Below are 22671 nucleotides of genomic sequence, written 5' to 3'. Positions count from 1 at the left end.
CGGTGTGAAGCCGGAGGAAGGAGAGGATGAGGCCAAGTCATCATGCCCCTTATGCCCTGGGCGACACACGTGCTACAATGGGCGGGACAAAGGGTCGCGATCTCGCGAGGGTGAGCCAACTCCAAAAACCAGTCCTCGGTCCGGATTGCAGGCTGCAACTCGCCTGCATGAAGCAGGAATCGCTAGTAATCGCCGGTCAGCCATACGACGGTGAAACGTCCTTTGGGCTGGGCGTGCGGAGGCAAATGGCGGACACTGCCACGTCAACTGGCAACGAGTGGCCCGACGGATCTCTCTTGGCGTCTGCAACCTTGCACGCTCCGACCTCACGTTGCGCACCCGATGGCTCTGGTTCAGCCGCACGGACACCACTAGAGAGCATGGGCAGGCCTAGACCTGCAGTTCTCTGCCGAGGAGCGTGCATTATTCTTCGCCTCCACCACTATGCAGCTTGGGAACGGTAGGGAGGCCCTTTTCTGGGAGGATCGATGGATTGGCGGACGCTCTATCCGTGAGATTGCCCGCTCCTATACACGTACATCTCAAAGCACCAACGCAAGATCATGACGTTCGCGGAGGGGCTACAGGCCAACCGTTGGGCACATGACATCCAGGGCACGGTGGGCCTCCACGAGATCGGGCAATACCTCCAGCTTCGGCACACGATCGACGGCACAACCCTCTCTTCGAAGCCGGATCGCCTCACATGGAGATGGAGCGCAAACGGCGTCTATTCCGCCAAATCTGCTTGCAGCGCCACCTTCGTTGGCTCCCCTACTTGCCCCGCTTGGAAGCTCACATGGAAGAACTAGGCACCTCCGCGCGTACGCTTCTTCCATTGGCTTGCCCACCTCGACCGATGTTGGACCGCAGACCGGCTTGCCCGCCGAGGGCTGCAACACCCCACGTGATGCCCCCTCTACGACCAAGCACTTGAGACCATGCACCACCTCATCCTCGCCTACCCCTTCGCCAGAATGATCTGGCATGTAGCGTTGCACTGGTTGCGGATCCCTTGCGCCCCACCGAACAGCAAGCCCTCACTACTCGACTGGTGGCAATCTGCAAGGCAATCCGTCCCAATGCCCATATGCAAAGGACTGGGTACCATGACCCTCCTCGTCCGATGGATGTTGTGGAAACAGCGCAACGACTGCGTTTTCAATGGACAACCATCGGTGGACACCATGCTCACGAAGATTAAAGACGAGGCCGCTCTCTGGGCACGCGCTGGTGCTCTAGGGCTTAGAGCCATCATCCCCCAAACATGGGATGTTCACTGAATTTCCTGTTTCGGAATCTTTAATGGCCTCCTAGGACGATTGTAACAACTCTCTCTTTTCAATGCAATGAAACGCAAAATCTCTAGCGTTTTCTCGAAAAAAAGACTACTCCTAGTGTCCTCCTAGTGTCCTACACAACAACAGAATGCATCAGAAGAGGACAAGGGGATTGCTTCACGATCAAGGGACCCGTCCAAGAGAAGGAACAAAATCATAGTGCCTATATTGATGTTTTAAAGATGCATTATCTATCTAGTAATTATAATTTTAATCAGTTACTACTTTTAATGTAAAATATTGTTTACCCTAATGGGCATTTGCTAAAAACAGAAGTCCATTAGTGATCAAGTGATCTAAAAGGTCTTATATTCCTTTCCAGAGGGAGTACATTTCAATACAACAACAAAGACTTTAGTCTCAAACAAGTTGGGGTAGGCTAGAGCTGAAACCCATAAGATCTCAAAACCAACTCATGGTTCGCACCTAGATAGCTAAACTTCCACGCACCCCTGGCAATTTGTAGGAATGTTTTGAAATGTCCCCATGGCAAATTGTAGATAATGTTTTATTTATGTAGTGTACCATGGCAAATTTATTGATCATACCATGGCAAATTTCTTTTTGTATGTAGCATGGCAATTTCATGTTACCTATAAGCTTAAATTTTTCATTGTGTTACGGCATTTTTCATGTTACATATAGGTGCCATTTTCATGTTACATATAGGTGGCACTTTCCTACTGTCATGGTAATTCTATCTCTGTTTTTATATATACATCCATGCATTATTTTGCATTTTTTCTCATGTCTAAATTATGCATTTTTTGGCAATTCTTGTATCATAAAAATTTTAAAAAAAAATTACGGCAATTTTGTACAAAAAAAAAGTTAATTGGGCCTAGCCAGTTTTGTCCCACGTACTTTGCTTTATTTCTGGGTGCAGGTCACGCAAACCAGCTCTTGGAGCGAACCCCCAAAGGAAGGACGGTTCCCTCAATCGAACCTCTCGGGGAACGATTGTTCGCTCCAGGATTCCTCCTGAGCTGACATTCCCCCCTTATTGCGGTACAAATAAAAGAGAGTCTATGGCCAAACAGACATTTACAAGCAAGCATCTGACTAGACGGGTATCTATTTTATGCTTGATATAAATTCATTTTGTACTGAAACTACAGATTTACCTGGTGCGGATTCCGATCAATAATTGACAGTTCTTTGAATTTAAGCTTGCAAGAGTAGCGACTACTTCCCTTGATGTGCATTGTGCCATAGTGGTCACAATAAATTTTCCCTATAATGATATTGTATATGGAAGTAGTAACTTTACTCCACTGGAATTTCTCCCCATCATCAAATTGAAGGGTTAGAACGCCTATTGGGTCAAGCTGAATGGATCGACCCCAGAACTTGCCTCTCAGATTCGAATCACCCCAGAATTTCCATCCTCGACCATCACAGTGACATGCAACAACCACAGGGTGGTGACTGACCTGAAATAATAAAATTTATAATTAATCAGCCGAGTGAGCACTTCACATGACACAAAAAGATTGTACTTACATAAAGTTGCGGGGTAATAAGAAAAACAATGTCATGAACTAGGAATTACTCTATTCGGAAATAACTCAGTAATCTATTCAAATAATGATGTCCTTTTTGGAGATCCCTAAGAGAGTGCTGAAGAGAGTAGACTATAATTGTTCTCGCTTCTTTTGGCAATCTGGTCAGCATAAAAGAAAATCTTGTTTAGCATGTTGTGAGATTTTGTGTACTCCCGAGGACCAGGGCGGCCTCGGTATTCAAGATTTGGAGGTTATTGGATATTCAAGCTGTGAACAGAGGGTGTAGATTGACAATCAATGTCGAATAAATATTTGGGGCAAAAACCACTCAGTTCGGTTAAAGACAAGCCAACAGACTCGCATTTTTGGAAGGTCCTTATGAGGGTGAAGGACGTTTTTTTACAAGTTGATTCATTCAGTACGAAAAATGATGGATCACCTAGGTTTTGGGAGGATAAACGGATCGGGCATGTGCCCTTTTCAGTTAGGTACCCGAGATTATTCAACATTGTCTGACATAAAGATGCCACAGTAGCCATTGTTCTCCAGGTGGCTGTCAGTCCAAGCAAGGTCTGAAGAAGAAGATTTAGACAACTCTCACTCACATCACAAAACTTAGAAAATTTGGAGTTTAATTGCCGAGAATATAGGCCAAGTTACGATACGCCGCCACGCGGCTAGGGTTTATCCCAATACAGGAAGAATGATCTCGATGTCTCCAGATACTTGGCTTTATAGCCTTACAAACGAGATAAGAACGAAGAAAAAGTAAAACAGAGTAGTTGGCTACTGTAGAATCGAGGGAGAGAGGTACCTACCGACGAGGGCGAGCAGCAGTCTAGTGGCTAGCGCAAGGGGCTCCTCACGTGTGGCTCCTTGAATGGGAAAGGGAGGACTGGATGTCCCCTTCTAGGTCAACACCCCACATGGGCTTGGTCCCTAAGAGATAAGCTTGATGGGCTTGGGCCCATACCGGTTCAACACTCCCCCTCAAGATGGGTGGTAGATATCTATCATTCCCATCTTGTCACATGCCAAGTTACAGTCCTTTGTTCCCAGTCCCTTTGTCAAGCAATCTGCAAACTGCTGCCTGGAGCTAACATGAGTAAGGTTGATGATTCCGGCATCAAGTTTCTTTTTAATGAAGAAGCGATCAATTTCAACGTGCTTTGTCCTATCATGTTGAACTGGGTTATTAGCAATGGCTATAGCTGACTGATTGTCACACCACACCTTCAGGGTCCCTTCCTCAGAAGTTTCAACTCGCTCAGTAGGTAGTTCACCCAGAGCATCTCACACGACCCTTGAGATAATACTCTAGATTCAGCTTGTGCTTTGATCTAGACACAACCATCTGTTTCTTGCTTCTTCATGACACCAAATTTCCTCCCACAAACACACAGTAGCCAGAAGTTGATCTTCTATCATCTTTACAACTGACCCAATCCGAGTCGCTATAGCCATCCACCTGAAGATGTCCACTCTTCGCAAACCACAACCCTTTACACGGAGTCCCCTTCAAGTATCTCAGAATTCTGTGCACAATATCAAGATGCCCACTCCTTGTTCATGCATGTATCTGCTCACCACGCCCACGGCATACGTAATGTCAGGCCTGGTATGACACAAGTACAATAACCTCCCAACCAGTTCCTAGTAATCTTCCTTATTCACCAGCTCTGCTGATTGTGCCGCTACTTGATGATTTTGTTCAATCGGAGTAGGGGCTGCACTTGTGCCGCTACTTGATGATTTTGTTCAATCGGGGTAGGGGTTGCACGACATCCCACCATGCCCATGTCACTCAAGAGATCTAAGGTGTATTTTCGTTGGCACAAAGATATTCCCTTCTCTCTCTGGGCCACTTCAATACCAAAGAAGTATTATAGGTTACCCAAATCCTTTACCTCAAACTCCTTGCTCAGACACCCCTTCAATCTCTCTATTTCCTCCTTATCATCTCCAGTGATGATAATGTCATCCACGTGAACTTTAAGAATGATGATCTTCCGATCAAAGTGTATGTAGAACACCGTGTGGTCACCGTTACACTGACCATACCCCATACCACGAACAACACACCTGAATCTATCAAACCATGCCCTCGGTGATTGCTTCAGTCCATACAAGGATTTCTTTACTCTGCATACCTTTCCCATACCTTTCCCATGGTCTCTGAAGTACCAAAACCTGGTGGTATCTTCATGTACACTTCTTCCTTCAACTCACCATGCAAGAAGGCATTCTTGACATCTACTCCCTCCGTTCCCAAATATAAGTCTTTTAAGAGGTTTCATTAGGGGACAACATACGGATGTATATTAGACATGCTTTAGAATATATATTCATTCATTTTGCTCCGTATGTAGGCCCCTAGCGAAATCTCTAAAAAGACTTATATTTAGGAACGGAGGGAGTAGTTGATACAACTTCCACCCAAAGTTTGTAGCACAGGAAACCAATATCCTTATTGTGTTCATCTTTGCACAGGAGCAAACATCTCGTCATAGTCAATTCCATAAGTTTGACTATATCCTCTAGCAACCAATCTGGCCTTATGTCGTTCCACCTTCCCCTCAGGATTCTACTTCACTGTATAAATACACTTACAACTCACTGCTTTCTTTTCGGCTGGCAATGTGGTTAGCACCCAAGTATTGTTTTTCCTCAATGCTTCCAACTCTTCTACCATCGCTTCACGCCACTTCGGATCTTGCTTTGCAGCCTTTGGGATTGACAAAGTTTGAAGAGAGGCAACAAACGCTCTATAGGAAGGAAACAATGCCTCGTAAGACACAAAATTTCCAACGTCATGATCATCAAAAACATCTCGTGGTAAAGCCTTCTGTGTCGCTTCACGTGTCCCCTTTCACAACGCTATAGGCAGTTCCACTGTCTCAGATGAGCTTGCATCATTGCCCTGCTCCTCCCCCTGCACTGATTGCTCCCCATGCACTTGTGGCTACCGCCGTGAATATACGAGACGTGTGTCAAATGAGCTATGCACTTGTGGCATTTGTGGTTGTTGTCCAGAGTACACTAGGGGAATCTCCTGCCACCAATATCGAACGGGGAGCTGGAGATTACCAATCTGAATGGAACCCATTTTGGCTGAACCTGGACCTACACATCACCATCAGTGAGAGTACCAACCGGAATTGTACCCACAATTGGCTGGACTTGAACATGTACATCCTCATCAGTGTTACTGCCCATAGAATCATCCTGAGAATGAGATACAGCCTTCTCCCCCTCTTGACCATCCTGCACAGAGTGCAAGTGGTCAAGCTCCGCAAACAACAGACTTAGGTCTGTCAATCCACCATAGAATGGCTCTGACTCCCTGAAAGTGACATCCATACTTATAAATCTGCGTTTCTCAGAGGAACGCCAACATTTGTACCCCTGCTGACTCGAAGCATAGCCCAGAAAAACACACTTCACTGCCCGCGGATCTAGCTTCCCAACGGAAGATCGGTGATCACGAACAAAGCAGGTACTGCCAAACAACATTTGGGGAACAACAAACTTATTTTCTCCAAACAGCAATTCACACGGCGATTTCATGCCAAGTATCCTTGAAGGTGTCCGATTGATCAGGTATGTGGCTGTCGTAGCTGCTTCACTCCACAAGAACTTGGGCACATTCATGGTAAACATCAACGACCGAGCAACCTCAAGAATATGTCGATTCTTCCTTTCTGCCACTCCATTCTGAGGGGGGGTCCGGACAAGAAGTCTAATGAAGAATCCTTGGTCAAACAAGGCTCCAAAGGTGTTGTTCACATACTTTGTGCCATTGTCAGTCCTGATCTGATCACCTGCACCTTAAACTGATTCTTTACCAAGGCATGAAAATCCTTAAAACAGTTGAACACCTCATCCTTGTGACGCATCAAATAAATCCAAGTCATACGAGTATAGAAGTCAATAAAGGTAACAAAGTACTTCATTCCATTTAGTGACACAATTGGGCTCTTCCATACATCCGAATGAATGAGCATAAAAGGAGATATGTTCCTAAGCCCCTTACTCACATATGCAGCTCCTGTGTGTTTTGCATATTCGCAAGCATCACATGTCAGCTTGCCCTTGCCTATTCCACACATAACATCCAGAAATATTCTACTCATCTTGTCAAACAAGACATGGCACATCCTACAGTGATGGATCATCGCCTGCTTCTCCTTGTCCTCCATGGTCGCAGCACAAACCAAGTCTGGCTGCACCCCTTGATTCATATACCAGAGCCCCCTACGCCTCGTGCCAGTCCCAACCGTCTTCCTCGTTTGTCGCTCGCTCCTGAATCTGGCAATCGAATTTGTCAAGGATCACACGACAGTCTATTTGATCAATCAGAGCACTGAAACAGACCAAATTGACAGAAAAAGCTGGCACATGTAAAACGGAGGATAGGGAGATGGTCGGAGTGCACTTTACTGCACCAACCCCAATGACGCTGTTTTGTGCTATCGACGGTTTGTATAGTGCCCGTGTGAGAAGGAGGATGCTTATTGTAAGACTCGAACACGCAGGAGTTCCCGCAACATGCCTAGATGCTCCAGAGTCTAGAACCCATTCTAGACCATTCTCATTAGCAGCAAGAGATGCCTTTTCCGGGTTATCTTCATCGGTGGAGGTCCAGTGAGCACAGTCTCCATAGCAAGCATTCAAGCCTGCAGTTTCGAGCTGTGATATGAAAGCGTGAAGCTCCTCCAACTCAGCCCTCAACTTAACGGTCTAAGCATCCTTCTCACGTGTTGCCCCCTTTTCCTTGCCAGCCTGGATTTCCTCCACCTTCCTCTTGAGGCTTACCAATTCCTCCCTGAGCCTCTCAGCCTTGGCTACAGTCATGTTGTATTCCTTCTCTGACCCTGCACTGGCCTTCTCTGCACTGTCCTCACCACTCTTCTTTGGCACCACATAACCCCTTCTCATGTCAATCATTCCCTAGGTACTCCATGACTGCATGGTGAGCACCACCCGCACTCATCTCCTCCAGAACAACAGCTTTCTTGGCGCTGCCAGCAGCACCATCTGCCCCTGCAAAACGCGCCTCGATGGTCACGACACGGCATCCCTTGCTGACCTCCTGCTCCATTAGGAAGAGCCTCTCCTTGAGCATGAGTCTCTCCCCCTCAAGCCCCTCTCTACAATCAGCAGCAGCAGCTCCAACACACAACACCTCGTCCACTTTCAGCAGCAGCAAAACCAACAACTCAGTAGCAGCTCTAGTAGTTACCCCCTTCACCTTCAGCAAACAGCAGCAGCACAACACCAACAATTCCTCCTTCCTCTCCAAACAGCAGCCCCTTCTTCCTCCTAGACACAGCAAGGCAGCAGTAGCAATTCAGCACAGCGCTGCCCAGCAGCAACCTCCTCTTCCGCAAACTACAGCAGAAGCAGCAACTCTAGCAGCAAACCACCAACACAAGTGGTAGCACTAGCGGCAACAGCAGCTGCAACCTTCTCCTTGGGCAACCAGTAGCAGCCCACTCCAGATGCACCAGCAGGCATCAGCAGCTGCCCTTCTTCCCCCTCTACCGCTCCTCCTCTGCTCCTCCTCTTCCCCGCAGTTCCACCAGCAGCAGCCAGCACAGGCAGCCTCCACTCGGCCTGGTCCCTCTCACGCAGCACGCGCGCACGCACGCAGCTCCTGCGCTGCCCCCGCGTCTCCCGCTCACACGCGCAGCCTCTCCGCACCACGAGCTCGTTGTGCTTGCTGCCGGCTCAGATCTGCGCCGCCGCCTTGCCGGATCCCGCCACCTCGCCGGCCGGCGCCACCTCCTTCACCTCAGGTCCTGCCGTCCAGGCTCTGATACCATGTAGAATCAAGGGAGAGAGGTACCTACAGACGGGGGCGAGCAGCGGTCTGGTGGCTAGCGCGAGGGGTTGATCTCGTGTGGCTCCTTGGATGGGAACGGGAGGACTGGATGTCCCCTTCTAGGTCAGCACCCCACATGGGCTTGGGCCCTAAGAGATAAGCTTGATGGGCTTGGGCCCATACCGGTTCAACAGCTACTGTAGCCTTTGTCAGACGATACAAACTTAACTGACGAAGAACATGGCTGTCGAATTCTTCAGAGAAGTGTTGGCTGTGTCCTGGCAGTGGCAAATCCACTGGTTGATTTCCGCCGACCCTCACTGGAAAGCATTTAAATGACTGGAATGAGATTGTCCACAAAGTAGCGGGGGTTCAACTAACTCAGGGGCAAGACCTGTTTAATGTTAAGTGGGTCAGATTTAGATCAAAACAGTTATGAGTCTGAAACTGCCTCTAAGGTCAGAATTCCTGTGGTTTTAATGCACGAGGGTAGTCCTTACAAAGGACAATTGAACAAGTGTAAGTGGCAGGGGGGACACATGGTGTAGCTTTTACTGTGAACAGGAAACTATCAAAAATCTTTTCTTTATTGCACCCATGTCCATGGCTAGTTCTTTGGTGATATTCCAATCCTTCAGATCTCTCTTACGTACTCCTTCCAATTTGGCCATGCAGGAATGACGTTGACAAAAAAAAATCACTCGTGTATGCAGGTGCTACTCTGGTGTACCAGTTGGTTGTTGGTCATGGGCATTGTTACAAAAGGAGCAATACAAGGAATCCATGAAGCTTGGCACCAAGTGGCTCGAACAGATTAACAGGGAGTCTATAACCCAGTTTGGATGGCGTGCAAGTGCTAGGCTTCTTAGTTTATAGAGTAGTCTTGGATGCCATATTACTATCGTCTGGTGTTGGTTGATCTTGTTGCTTTGGTATCTTCCTTATTCTGTTGAGATTGTTGTTTCATGATTATGTAACAAATAATGTAAGAAGTCTGGTTGGATGCATCGACGAGACCAGGGGTAATAATAACTTCAATTATCTAAGAAGAAACTACACAACCTTCTCAGAGAAAAAGCGAAGTCCTTTATCTGGATAATCAGCTTCATATGTTTCACCAAGTAGAGGATTGAAGGGTTTGCATTGCCGACCTTCAGTTGAAGCATAGCTTGATACTGCAAAAGCCGCAACAAGAAGTGTCCTCATCAAGCTGTTACCCTGTATTGTATTTCACCAAGAATTTATTCATTACAAAATACAAATGATAAGTCTCCAGTGCAAAGTAACTTAGTGCAAAAGGTTAAACTGATAAAAAAAGGCATTGTAAATAAGATTGAATAGTGTCTGCCTTCAGTAACCAGAAATATTAAAATAAAATATGGTATACAGGTAAAATAGTAAAAAATTATCGAGTACTAAAATTAAATATTTACTACTCCCTCCGTCCCAAAATAAGTGTCTTAAGCTTAGTACAAATTTATACTAGAGCTAGTACAAAGTTAAGACAGTTATTTTGGGACAGAGGGAGTAGAAAACTTCGGTCAGTTATAGATGACATATGGAAATCACATATTTTTGAAGGAGAAAAGTAAAGGATTGACAGGAAAGCCCCAACTTAAGCAAATGCTCCAGAATTTAGAATGAACCACTGGAGATTATACACTATTGCTCCAACAATTCTTCATAGTAAACTCAATCTAGACTCCGAAAAGAATTGATGGATGTAATAACTATTTTAAGGTAGAGAATCCTGTACTATCTGCCTCAACAAGAGTTAGAAAAAAACGTGTTCTTCATAGTAAACTCAATTTAGACTCCAACAAGAGTTGATGGCCCATGTATCTTTCCCTTTTTGCCCCTCACTTACCCCTTCATGCCTAGGACTATATACTCTTCTCCCACCTCCTCTCCAGGGTTAGCAAAGATTCTAAAATAAGAGAGCTTTGCTCATCTACCTCCCATAGTGGGATTCCTCCAATGCGGATATGTTCCTCATGGAGAACAAGGCCACCTTGCAAGGTGAAGACTGTGAGGAGTTTCAAGACCTCCACCTATCGAGAAGATTACCCGATAGGACTTGGGTAAGAACCTTATCTTGCCCCCTCTCTCTCTTGTGGAAGATTTGAATCAAGGATTAATTCATGTGCATCTTGTTTTCCAACTTGTGTGTTGATTTATGCTAGTTTCCCTTATAATTCCTCCCGTTTTCTGCCGAGTTCTTCCTCGAATCCACCTCCAAAATCATGAAGAGCGTCCCTACGGTTTGCCCTTTATCATTTGGCATCAAGAGCAAAGTTGCGACGAACTGGAACCCGCTCCCTACCTTTGCTAGTCTTTTTTTTCTTTTTTTTCCTGCCCAAAGTCAATTTCAAGTGATCTGTTGGATTTCGTGCAAATTGGTTGGTTATGATTCATGGATCTCTTGCAGATCTAGTTGATCTACCTTCCTTTTCGTGGATTTGGCCTAAGTTTTTCTTTTCCTCATCAAATTTTGACTTCAAACCCGAGTTTTTTTCCCTTCTGCCCCCCAACACCATTCACCGTTTTGGCTGTAACATTTCATTCTGGACTATGTTTTAGGGCTAGATTTGATGCTGAAGACATGCCCAAGATCACCACATTGGTTCCCACATCATTTGTGTTAAGACACTTTTGGAGGAATTTCATCGACACCAACCACCTCCACCAACCATCAAGCTCGCCTCGTCATCCAAGTTTCACCAGGTGAGCATTCGATCACCACTACATCGACCTCCACCAAGTACATCACCAACAACTACGTCATGCATGACCACCAGTTCATCCTCTTTGACACATTCACCGGCATAACCTTACTCTTCCCTGACACTGCCTTTGATAGCCAATTGTTCCTTTGCGTAAACTTTCATCCCATTGAGACTAGCTATTTGAGTATTGTCGGCATCATACACTTGAGCCCCGTAGTGACGTCTTTGTCCTATACATCATTGCTATCTTGAGCAATAACATAGTAAGAATCATTTGATATCTACTTGGTGCATCAATTGGTATCTTGTGTACATGTTAGCCATATCTCGTCTTTGTCCTACTAGTTAAGTCTTAATTAGTAGGCTTCTAAAAACATAAATTTGGTTGGGCTTCTAGAATAAGCTGGGTAGGGGGCAGCGTATTCCATCTTATTCTAGAAGCTAGCAAAAGAACTGGCCCTAGTCTTGTATCTTGGACTTGGCACAAAGAAGAAAAAGCAAAGGAAGAAAAGCTTCAAAAATCAAAATAAAAAAGAAAGAAAAGCTTATAAGCAAGAGAAAGAGCAAAATAAATACATGTCCAAAGTATACTTCTTATAGGAAAACATTAAGTTTGCGAGTCGTTAGAGTGGTGCCGTGTTTACAAATCCATTGCCCTCTACATGCAATCAAGCTAGAGTCTCTCCTTGTGTTTGTGCAACACGAGCATTAGTCTTCGTTTGGCCAAAAAAAAATTGTGTCGCTCATTCCTTTGGTTGCACAAGCCTGCTGCTATCTTTGCATGTGTGTTCCTTTTGTTTCCTTCCTCTACACTTGTGATCAACTTGCATTGTTCTGAGTTCATTTGGAGCTTGGCCAAATTTTGTATTAGCCTTTTTGCAAGTTTGTAGGTGTGCAGTTTGGGACCACTTATCAGCATATCAGCTTTCTCACTTGGGTAACTTGATATCGTTCTTTCACTTTAGCCACTTACCATTTGCACTAGTGCCATCATACAGGGACAGTGGATCACTTGTGGAAGAACTTGTGGCATAGCCTCAAAAACTTCATCGCCCAGACTCTATGCGAGAGACCCACACAAACAATGACAACTATGGTGGTCGTGGCAAATCTGCCCACAAGTTCCACAAGCCAAGTACCTCCACATCAAGAGAGTACAAGGGCCACCACCAAACCAATCATCAAGTGCAATCTCAACAAGCCCCTCACAACAATGAACAAGAGATGCTTCTCAGGCTCAAGTCCACCACCACCACGAGTTAAAATGACGTCAACAACGACACGGAGATAGCATTTTATGGGACTCATGGCCACAAAGATTATCTCAAGTTGGAATGAAGCATAGACACATCCTTCCTCCATCGACAAGTTCCCTCCGGAGATCAAGTGAGGCACGCCACAAGAAACTTCCATGACTACATGTCTGAATGGTGGCGTCAACTTCCTTCAAAGAACCTACCTACAAGTTGGTCCACATTGAGACATCCAAGCGAGCGGATACTCTTCTGCGCCAATTGGAGCGCGCCACACAAGGAACCAAGTCCATCAACAAGTACTTCGAGTTGAAGCGGTGAACAAGGCCTCATTTGGATTGAAGCACTGCTAAGCATGATTGAAGCACGACATCACCAAGGCTACCTCCTCAAGAACTACAAGTCCCTCCAAGACCTATTCGATGGTGCTCTCAAGGCCGAAAGACACGTCAAGAAGGCCAAGGCCACTTGCGCTCATGCACACTTCAAGGCGAGCAACACCCAACAATATGAGCATTAGGATACTTCCATCAAATGTCAAAGCTTGACGCGATGATATTCCAAGATGACGCTTCGAAGATCGGCGTCTCCGATCTCCCTCGTCATTGTTTAAGTGTATATGTGGATTGCCTAGCCCTTTCCATCGGTTCGTCCTTTTGGTTGTGTTGACTAGTGCATGAAGCTAACATGGTATCAGGGCCTAAGGTCTTGAGTTCAAGTCCTGGATTTCGTAGATTATCCAAAAAATGTTGTTCCCCACTTTGTGTCCACGTATAGGCCTCTTAAGCCATACCTCTGAGTCTATCCACATGTTGACTTCCCGCGTCACACGTAAGAGGGGATGTTGAAGTGTATATATGGATTGCCTAACCTTTTCCATCAGTTCGGACTTTTGGTTGCATTGGCTAGTGCATGAAGCTTAACAGTCATGACAACAAAGATGTCGAGTCGAGCACGGCTCTTCTTGAAGGAGGCACGGTGAGGATGACAATGAAGCCAATCAAGAAACACTCTTTGGAAACAAGCGACAAGGTGGTAAGCAAGGAACAAGCTTCCATCCATGGAACATTCTTTGGAAACAAGAGACAAGGTGGTAAGCAAGGAACAAGCTTCCACCCATGGAGGCGAATATAGTGAGATAGTCGAGCATGGGAATTTCCCTTCCGTTATGGATGCGACTGATGATGAGCCACATCTTACAGACTTCATCTTGGGCGACATGGTTGAGCATGGGGTTGCACCCATATCGAGAGTGAGTGATCACCACTAACCACATATATGAGGTGATGCCCCACTTCCATGTGAGGAGAGCCACCACCACCACTTGAGTGACTCCACAAAACGTGGCACTGAGATCATCTACATTGGAGTGAGTGAACCACCACAAGAGTTAAGTGAGGTAGTTGATAGGTCATGTGGGGCCATTTACAACTCTAACAACTTAATATCTACCTCTTCGGTGTCTTCACATTTGGTGCTAGGTCTCATGCATGAAGAGCGCTAATACTCGACAAGTTCGTCCCTTGAATGGGCAGGATGATGGCCATGGCGCAAGAAGATGAAGCCCCCAAATGGTTCCATAAAGATGAAGAAGATGGCCACAAGTTGGTCCTTTCCAGCACACCTACACCGCGTGAGTAAAACTACGACTGTAACAATATAGGTGATGTTCTTGTCCCACTAGTGGATGTGAATGAATTGGATTGCTTGTTGATATTGATGATCCTCCTATTGTTATGTCACATGCTAGTTTGACTTCCCCGTATGATGCTTTATTGCCCATTTATGATGAGTATGATGATGATCATGTGGAGTATTTTAGATGTGATGTTATGCTTCATAGGACATCTTGTAAAAATTCCATATGTCATGTCATGTTTTGATAATCCTCATTCTTTGTCATATGCTATGGATTAGATTTCCAAGAATGAAAACTTTGAAATCTTCTCGTAGTGACAATGGCATCCCCATTGAATTCAACTTGATTTGCGAATATGGCATAGACGACAAGTTCTTTGTCAATGGCATTTGCATCACTTGTGGACATATTGGCATGCTTCCATCCTTTGTGTGACAATTTTCATATGCCATGCCATGACCACCTCATTATGAAAAATGTGAAGAATATCCCATGTCTTGCATCCAACATGTCGTATGGTTGTTTTTCTTGTGTTTCTTGTAGGCACGGTAGTATTATACATTGTTCTTGCAATGCCCTTTTTTCATATGTTTTGGTGACAATGCTTTGTGTGATGCATCGAGAATGAAGAACAATTTCTCTTTCCATCACTTTGGTTGCAATTACATTGATGCTTTGGACATGCATTGCTTAGAATGTAACCCAATCACTCTTTTTGTTGCCTCGAGCATGATGAAATATTTGTTGCTAAAACTATTGCTCGTGAGGAACCCCGCATAGCTTCCTCATAAATGATAGATGTTTTGGACTCATTTATGTGTTGCATGTGTGCACACCATATGCTTGACATGAATGTGCATGTTAATGATGCACCACACTTGTTACACTCATCCCCTTGTTTTATGTATAACAACAATCCTATCATGATGGATGATGTATTCTAGTATCATGCATCAAATTTCTTTGTGCATTACATATCTTGTGCTAACTAACACCCACATGCACATAAAGATACATATCATAATGGATGATGTGTACAACTATCACACAGATTTTTTCTTGTGAATCAGTGTTGTGTAGGTCATCACGCTTACGTGTCAACGTCGCAAGCCCAGGAGTTGACAAAACGAGCTCTCGAGAGCAACCAAGATGGATGCCACCATGGAGTATTTATCCTTCATTCGTCATTTTGACAAGTCCTCGCGATGTTTGTTTGCACGTCCCTCACATGGTTATTGGGTATTGTCCATTCCGTACCTTGTGCTCATATTTCCGTGTCCACTTTGAATGCTTTGGGCATTCTTATTCCGATGACATGCCATTGTGACCCATGTCTTGCATTAAACATGCTCCATACTTCTTCTGCTTGTATGTTTATTTGCAAACAAGGTTAAAGTGTGTTGATAATGCCGAGAGGTCGAGGTAGACCAAACTTGACATGGGAGGAGTATGTAAAGAGAGATCTGAAGGAAGAGAGATCTGAAGGACTGGAATATCACCAAAGAACTAGCCATGGACTAGGGTGCGCAGAAATTAGCTATCCATGTGTCAGAACCATGACTTGGTTTCGAGCTCTTATGGGTTTCAACTCTAGCCTACCCCAACTAGTTTGGGACTGGAAGGCTTTGTTGTTGTTGATGTACCATTTTTCATACAGACTATTAATGATGCTTCTTATGTCGAGGGAGTCATGATGACACAATGTTCTTTGCATAGGAGTTCTCACCAACACAATGATACTTCGACCATGCTTTGTTTTGACCATTTTGATTATGTTTTCTTGTTGCATCAAACTTGTTGTTTCCTTGCTCTTTTCATACGTTCAATTGCAACAATGTCCATGCTTTGCACATGCCATGCTTTGGCGACACCGATGACTTTCCGATTAGAATAGGGCTACACCAAGGGTCAGCTTTGAGCCCTTATCTTTTTGATTTGGTGATGGATGAGGTCACAAGGGATATACAAGGAGATATCCCATGGTGTATGCTCTTTGCGGATGATGTGGTGCTAGTCGATGATAGCCGAACGGGGGTTAATAGAAAGTTAGAGTTATGGAGGCGGACTCTAGAATCGAAAGGTTTTAGGCTTAGTAGAAATAAAACTGAATACATGAGGTGCAGTTTTAGTGCTACTAGGCACGAGGATGGAGAGGTTAGCCTTGGTGGGCAGGTGGTACCGGAGAGAGACACGTTTCGATATTTGGGGTCCATGTTGCAGAAGGATGGCGATATCGATGAAGACGTGGGCCACCGAATCAAGGATGGGTGGATGAAGTGGCGCCAAGCTTCTGGCGTACTCTGTGACAAAAGAGTGCCACAAAAGCTAAAAGGCAGGTTTTATAGGACAGCTATCCGACCTGCGATGTTGTATGGCGCGGAGTGTTGGCCAACCAAGAGACGACATATCCAACAGTTAGGTGTAGCAGAGATGCGCATGTTGAGATGGATATGTGGCCACACAAGGAAGGATCGGGTACGGAATGACGATATACGAGAGAGACTTGGGGTAGCACCGATTGAAGAGAAGCTGGTCCAGCATCGTCTCAGATGGTTTGAACATATTCAACGGAGGCCACCGGAAGCGCCGGTGCATAGCGGACGGATAAAGTGTGCTGAGAATGTTAAGAGGGGTCGTGGTAGACCAAACTTGACATGGGAGGAGTCCGTTAAGAGAGACCTGAAGGTTTGGAATATCGACAAAGACTTAGCCATGGACAGGGGTGCGTGGAAGTTAGCTATCCACGTTCCAGAGCCATGACTTGGCTTCGAGATCTTATGGGTTTCAACTCTAGCCTACCCCAACTTGTTTGGGACTGAAAGGCTTGGTTGTTGTTGTTGTTGTTGTTGCCTCTACCATGATGAACAATAGCACTTTCCTATGTGTTGAGTGCAACAATGCTTTTATTCTTGAACATGGGAACGCCCCTATAGCTTCCTCACATGCTTAGGAGATTTTGATTTGTCCCATCTAAAGCATGTTCCTTGTCCTTCTTTGCTCAATATGCATGATGCACATACTGCCATGACTTGTGACATGCATTCAATGCACATGTTTTGTACCAAGAGTGATGTGCAAGACAAGTGTTGCATCATGATGGATGATGCATTCGTCTGCCATGCAAACACATTCTTTGATTTGTCTTTTGCATGTGTAGGCCTTAAGTACATGGTGAGCGTCCCATACCACAACGTCGAGTCATCTTTTTCAGATGGTGATGTGGATTTCGATCCGAGGTCGGATCTAGTCTAATCCTTTTCAAGAGGGGGAAGATGATGCGGAGCATCCTATGGACATCACCATGGCAAGTGCCCTATCATTAAGAGATATGCGCATCATACACTTCATATATGCATAGGTGAATCTTTTCTTTTACGAGTGTCTACATGGTTCTCTCGAGGGTGATATAGAAATCGGCACTCCTACCATGTGACCTTTCGGTTTGTGTTGAACATCACACATGGCATGGAGAAGGTCAAACACAAAGAATGCCTCTGTCATCCAAGAGGGGAACTTGGAAGCACAGAAACAATTGTAAAGACAAAGGGAGCTTCTGGAAGCATCGACAAGCAAGTCTAAGGGAAGACTGCCGCAAGTTCTCGACACCCAAAGATCCGAGCCTTCGAACCATAGGAGCTTCGGGCCTGCGATGGCTCCCTCTCTAGACACTCATCGACTAGTCGACGACTAGTCACGCGGCTAGAAATCCATGCTTAGGACTTGGGGAAGAACCTTATCTTGCTTCCTCTCTCTCTCTCTCTTGTGGATGGATTGGATCAAGGGTTTATCCATGTGCATCTTGTATTGCAACTTGTGTGTTGATTTGTGCTAGTTTCCTTTGTGATTCCTCTTTCTTTTCCTTAGCAATCTTCCTCAAATTCACCTCTAGTTCGTGAAGATCGGGCCAATCCCATGGTTTGCCCCGTATCAAGGGAGGGGAACTTGAAGGAAATATTGGTGCGACAAGAAGCTCCAGTGTGTTGTCCTGGTAGATGACGAGCAAAAGCGCTTGCGCTTCTTCGGGCTTTGTTACAAACGAAGTGTAGTCTTTGCAGGGAACATGGTCTTCAGTTAAAGAATGTGTGGGAACCCCTCCTAGACCAATGTGGAAACTCTAGCAACACTGCTTATCAACTGCCACCCCCCCCCCCATTACTTCTACACCAGCACCAACACGTAAACACCGATGTCCCTCTGCATCAACGCCACTTGCCTCTACTCACGTAAGGCAGCACCATCTCCCCTTCCAAGCAGCTCCATAGTAGGAGCAAGGCCGCCTAGGCCAAAGAGGAGAAGCAAGTCTCTGTTCAAATCCTAGCGAGGGCTTAATGCCTCTATTTCTTTAACCTTGCAAATCCTATAGCCATGTTTTAGAACCGATGAACTCCATAGCTTGCGGGATCAAGCATTCAAGTCCCAAAGAGACATTTATGTACAGTTCTCCAAGTGTCTTGCATTACAACGAGAAATGATGCACGGAAATTAACCATAAAACTACATAGCCAAATTATCTATCAATATCTAACAAAGAAATGTAAACCTGAAAGCTTCAAAAATGGAATGTACGGGCAAATACTTAATGAGCATACAGGGAAATATTTTATACTGAGATGAAAACAGAACTGTTTTGCATCAATGAGCTATACAGAGAGTTGGAGTGGATTATCAACTATACCTGCTTTCCCCACTGTAGTGCATTGTCAACCAAGTAAGAGTACTCCAGATCCTCAAAACATTTTTGCAAAGAAGACAAAGGCTCATTGAAATAAACAGGGAGACAAACACCAGAGAGATCTTTCCCTATATTTTCTTTAATTATTGACCATAATCCTATTGGCTTCTCTTTCTCCTTCGGCTCGGGTAACTTATCTCGACGTTTAACAATGGGATACTTAGTAAATTTGGCAGTATACGATCTGGAGTCTGCAATAGATTCTAAAGCATTGCAGCCATTTGTTACAAGTTCCCTCCTTCGAGAAGCACTTCGTAGAGATTCTACAGACAAAAAATCTCTTGTATCAAAGTATGTCACTTCGTCTTCATCAGATTCAGCATCTGCAACTTGACTTGTAGTGTCCGGATCAGATTCGCTTGCACTCCCGCCTGATAGAACTGAATAAAAATCTGCACATTCAACAATGCAGTAAAGAATTAACTGGGAGCGTAGGGGACAGCACTACATAAATTTAGCACTCGGATAAGATTAGAATGTGCCGCTTGCCAACAGAGAATATCATGTTCCAATACTAACGTGAAGACTAGTAATATCAACAAGCTGCTAAAAGTGCAAGAAGATTATATCTCTAAAGTAGTATGAATGCATAAGGTGTACTAGCTATAATATGCAGTGCAGGTGGGTGCTAGGATGCCCCAACTTGCTTAGGACTGAAAGGCTACAATGGCAGGTTAGAAAGAGAAAGAAAAGGCAGGATCACAAGCAAGATATGGTAGGATGAAGATGAAACTACTGACCACTGTATCTGCCATTGACATAGCCATGTGCTTCCCTCTCTTTAGTTTCATGCACAACCGTTCTCTCCAGCTCAACTTTCTCTGTCTACCAAAAGAACTGAACCATCTTAGTCCTTCAGATTATGTTTAAAAAGGTTCCTATTTCAGACCGGAAAAAAAAATACCGCAAGTTACAAAACAAAAAGAACTTTACGGCAGCTAGGAACAATGCACAGCTTATATAATTAAAGTGTTCTCTATGCACAACCACTAATCCATACTTCCATAACACGGGCAATTATTTTAGATTCATCCATAAATGATGTCATATGATGTCAATTGTCAACCTTTCTCCAAATATATGAATAAAACATAATTAACCACAACTGGTTCTCAAATGAATGGATAAAATTTAAATGAATCTCACATTTATGACAGGATTTATAACCATCGACAGTTTATATCCCAATGTCCACCAAAATGCCCCAGACTTACACAAACATTACATGCATGCACAAAATGTCCATGCATACACAGTATTATCCTGTCTCAAGAAAAGTAGAAATGCTCGTCTGCAAGGTTACAATTACGCAACAATCAGAACGAAACTAGTAGTGGTGATGGTATACAAGAAGTAATATGAAAATCCCTGCTAATATTCAGTTCATCACTAATATGTGATGTGAAGAACCAAATGTTACTGTGTGCTAAAATAATAAACACCTTTAATATTACCAGGATTCTGAAAAGTGCATTATGTAAGTATGGTAAACACAATAAAAATTCAGAACATTGTGAAGTAAACAATACTAGAAATAGAAAGTTACCTCAAGCTGACGGAGCCGGTCTACTAAAACAGAGTGCTGCTGCTGCTGAGACTTTATCTGACTGTGCAGTTCCAGCAACTCAGTCATCATAATAGACTCGCATTCATTGACCACTGTTTCATTCAGTCCCTCATGTAGCAGACGCATCCTCAGCTTCTCAGTGGACAGCATAATATCAGCCACGGGAGCAAAATCATTGGTCATCAGCGACCTTGGAAACCGATCCTTCGCCACCAACAAAGCCTCTAGCCATGCATTCCTATCCTCCTCAGTTTCACACCTCAAATGTAACGTCTTAGTTCCACTGAATATATACAACCTCTTATCATCCGACCTGCTTGCACGGATAGACGAAACCTGAACAGCAGAGCAGGAAACTTTTTACTGTTAAGCAATGTTGGTCTTGTTCTTCTCTCTAGCATTCTGTCAAAACATTCGGATAATCCCGTAATAATGGTAAATTTCAGCATTAAACTAAATTCTTTGCAAACAAAATCATAGATAGTTGTAAACACATCTAGCCCGGTAGGAAACAATATTCCTTCGGCCAATCATTACCCGAGCAATGGTACTTCAACAATCTAACTTCCCAATGGCGCAACCCCAGGTGTGAACAAACCCAATCTAGCGCTGCCAAACAGAAGTGTAGCGAACCTTGAGGTGTATATCCCCGAAGGGCTTCCACTGCTTCCCCGCAGCTGCAGCGTCCTCCCGCGCCCGCCGCAGCGCGTCACCCTCCCCGATCAACCTTGCCGCCGCTGTCGACGCCGACGATTCACCGCTTTCCCCTCCGCCGTCGCGGAGCTTGTAGTAGGAGAGGACCCCGTCCTCGAGCACGAACCACCTCGACCGCCACCCCTTGCCGTAGTTCACCCACTTGTGCAGCACCCCCGAGACGACAGGGGGAGTGGGCTGAGGCGGAGCCGCCTCTGGAGGTGCAGATAATGTCGCGGCCGCGACATTGCGGGGTTGGTGATGGTGGTAGTCCGCGGCGTAGTCGACCGATACGGGCGCGATGCAGCAAAGCGGGTTCATGGGGAAGCCAGACACAGCCGCCGCGATGTGGTGGGTCGTTCGCTCAGGAGGGTCTTCCGCCGGCGGCTAGGGTTTGCGAGGCCATGGAAACCGTAGTGGCATTCCCGCGAGAGTGGTAGTGGTACTTTTTTTTTTACTCAATGCATTGCATTCGCTCGTCGATACACACGAATCACATCCGTCGGATACAGAGTTAGACACGTGAGGTATAAGATTGAGCACTGCTCCATAATATATAATCAAGTAGCGCATGTAAGAGTGGTAGTGGTACACTGGTACTAGCCAGTAGCCAGCGGTGGTGGTAGTGCCTGTAGTAACAATGTGAAGTGGTGTTTTGACGAAGATTGAGCACATCCGTTATTAAATACAAGACCTTCTAGAGATTACACTATAGACTACATACGGAGTAAAATGAGTGAATGTATACTCTAAAATATGTCTATATACATCCGTATATAGTCCATAGTGTAATCTCTAAAAGGTCTTATATTTAGGAACCGAGGGAGTATAAAAGATTTCAAATTGAGTTGCATGAAAAATTACAAGTTAACTCATAATTTTTATTATATTTGTAAAATACATATATATTTATACGTAAAAAAGAGCATATACAAAATATGATATATACTACTAAAAATTAAGTATATATACTACCTAAACATTATTATATATACATATTACGCGTACATACTCTTCGTTTTAATAAATACTACATACAATATACAAAACGCAAGTGGTGGTAACTATCATCGATGGTAGATAAAATTTGCCATTAAGGACACTAAAACTGGGCACCTTCCGTGCCCTCCTAGGCCATCAAGGTTTTTGACCGTTAGATATCAATTTTGGGTCGTTGTTGGCCATCGGATGACTTAATTTCATAATTAATTAGTGGGTTGTGTGTCCTTGGGAGGCTATTCCGGAGGAAAAATCGATGGCATCTCGTTGATTGGGCCAAGCAGCCCATCTAGCGGTTGGGGAAAGCACAACCCACCAAGGAGCGTGTGAGGTCGCTCCAGGTAAGAAGACGGACATCGAAGGGGCAGCGATCCATCTCCCTTCCCCCTCCGC

The 22671-nt window shown here is 44.8% G+C and overlaps 1 protein-coding gene and 1 long non-coding RNA gene across 3 annotated transcripts in view; both read right to left on the bottom strand.

Moving 5' to 3' along the window:
• The window catches only part of LOC123397937 (oxysterol-binding protein-related protein 1D-like), a 33008-nt gene extending 11229 nt beyond the window's left edge, over positions 1–21779 (bottom strand). Inside the window, exons 1-6 of one of the 2 annotated variants that reach the window (XM_045092449.1) lie at positions 21220–21779; positions 20566–20922; positions 19760–19844; positions 18963–19411; positions 9732–9887; positions 2465–2773 (exon numbers count right to left, since the gene is read on the bottom strand). In XM_045092449.1, coding sequence (XP_044948384.1) covers positions 2465–2773; positions 9732–9887; positions 18963–19411; positions 19760–19844; positions 20566–20922; positions 21220–21600 — 1737 coding nt within the window. In that variant the 5' untranslated portion in view covers positions 21601–21779. The remainder of the gene's footprint in view (positions 1–2464; positions 2774–9731; positions 9888–18962; positions 19412–19759; positions 19845–20565; positions 20923–21219) is intronic. The other variant, XM_045092450.1, reaches the window with a different exon arrangement.
• Positions 6769–9724, bottom strand: LOC123397938. The gene is made up of 2 exons (XR_006610048.1): positions 7291–9724; positions 6769–7153 (listed from the first exon to the last, which is right to left on the bottom strand). It is a non-coding gene; the product is annotated as an uncharacterized LOC123397938 (long non-coding RNA).
• Positions 21780–22671: the final 892 nt, after the last annotated feature.

The sequence above is a fragment of the Hordeum vulgare genome, chromosome 5H (genome assembly GCF_904849725.1).
Source record: "Hordeum vulgare subsp. vulgare chromosome 5H, MorexV3_pseudomolecules_assembly, whole genome shotgun sequence".
Taxonomy (NCBI): domain Eukaryota; kingdom Viridiplantae; phylum Streptophyta; class Magnoliopsida; order Poales; family Poaceae; genus Hordeum; species Hordeum vulgare.
Note: the sequence above shows the minus strand (reverse complement) of the source record. Positions and strands in the feature narration are given on the sequence as shown.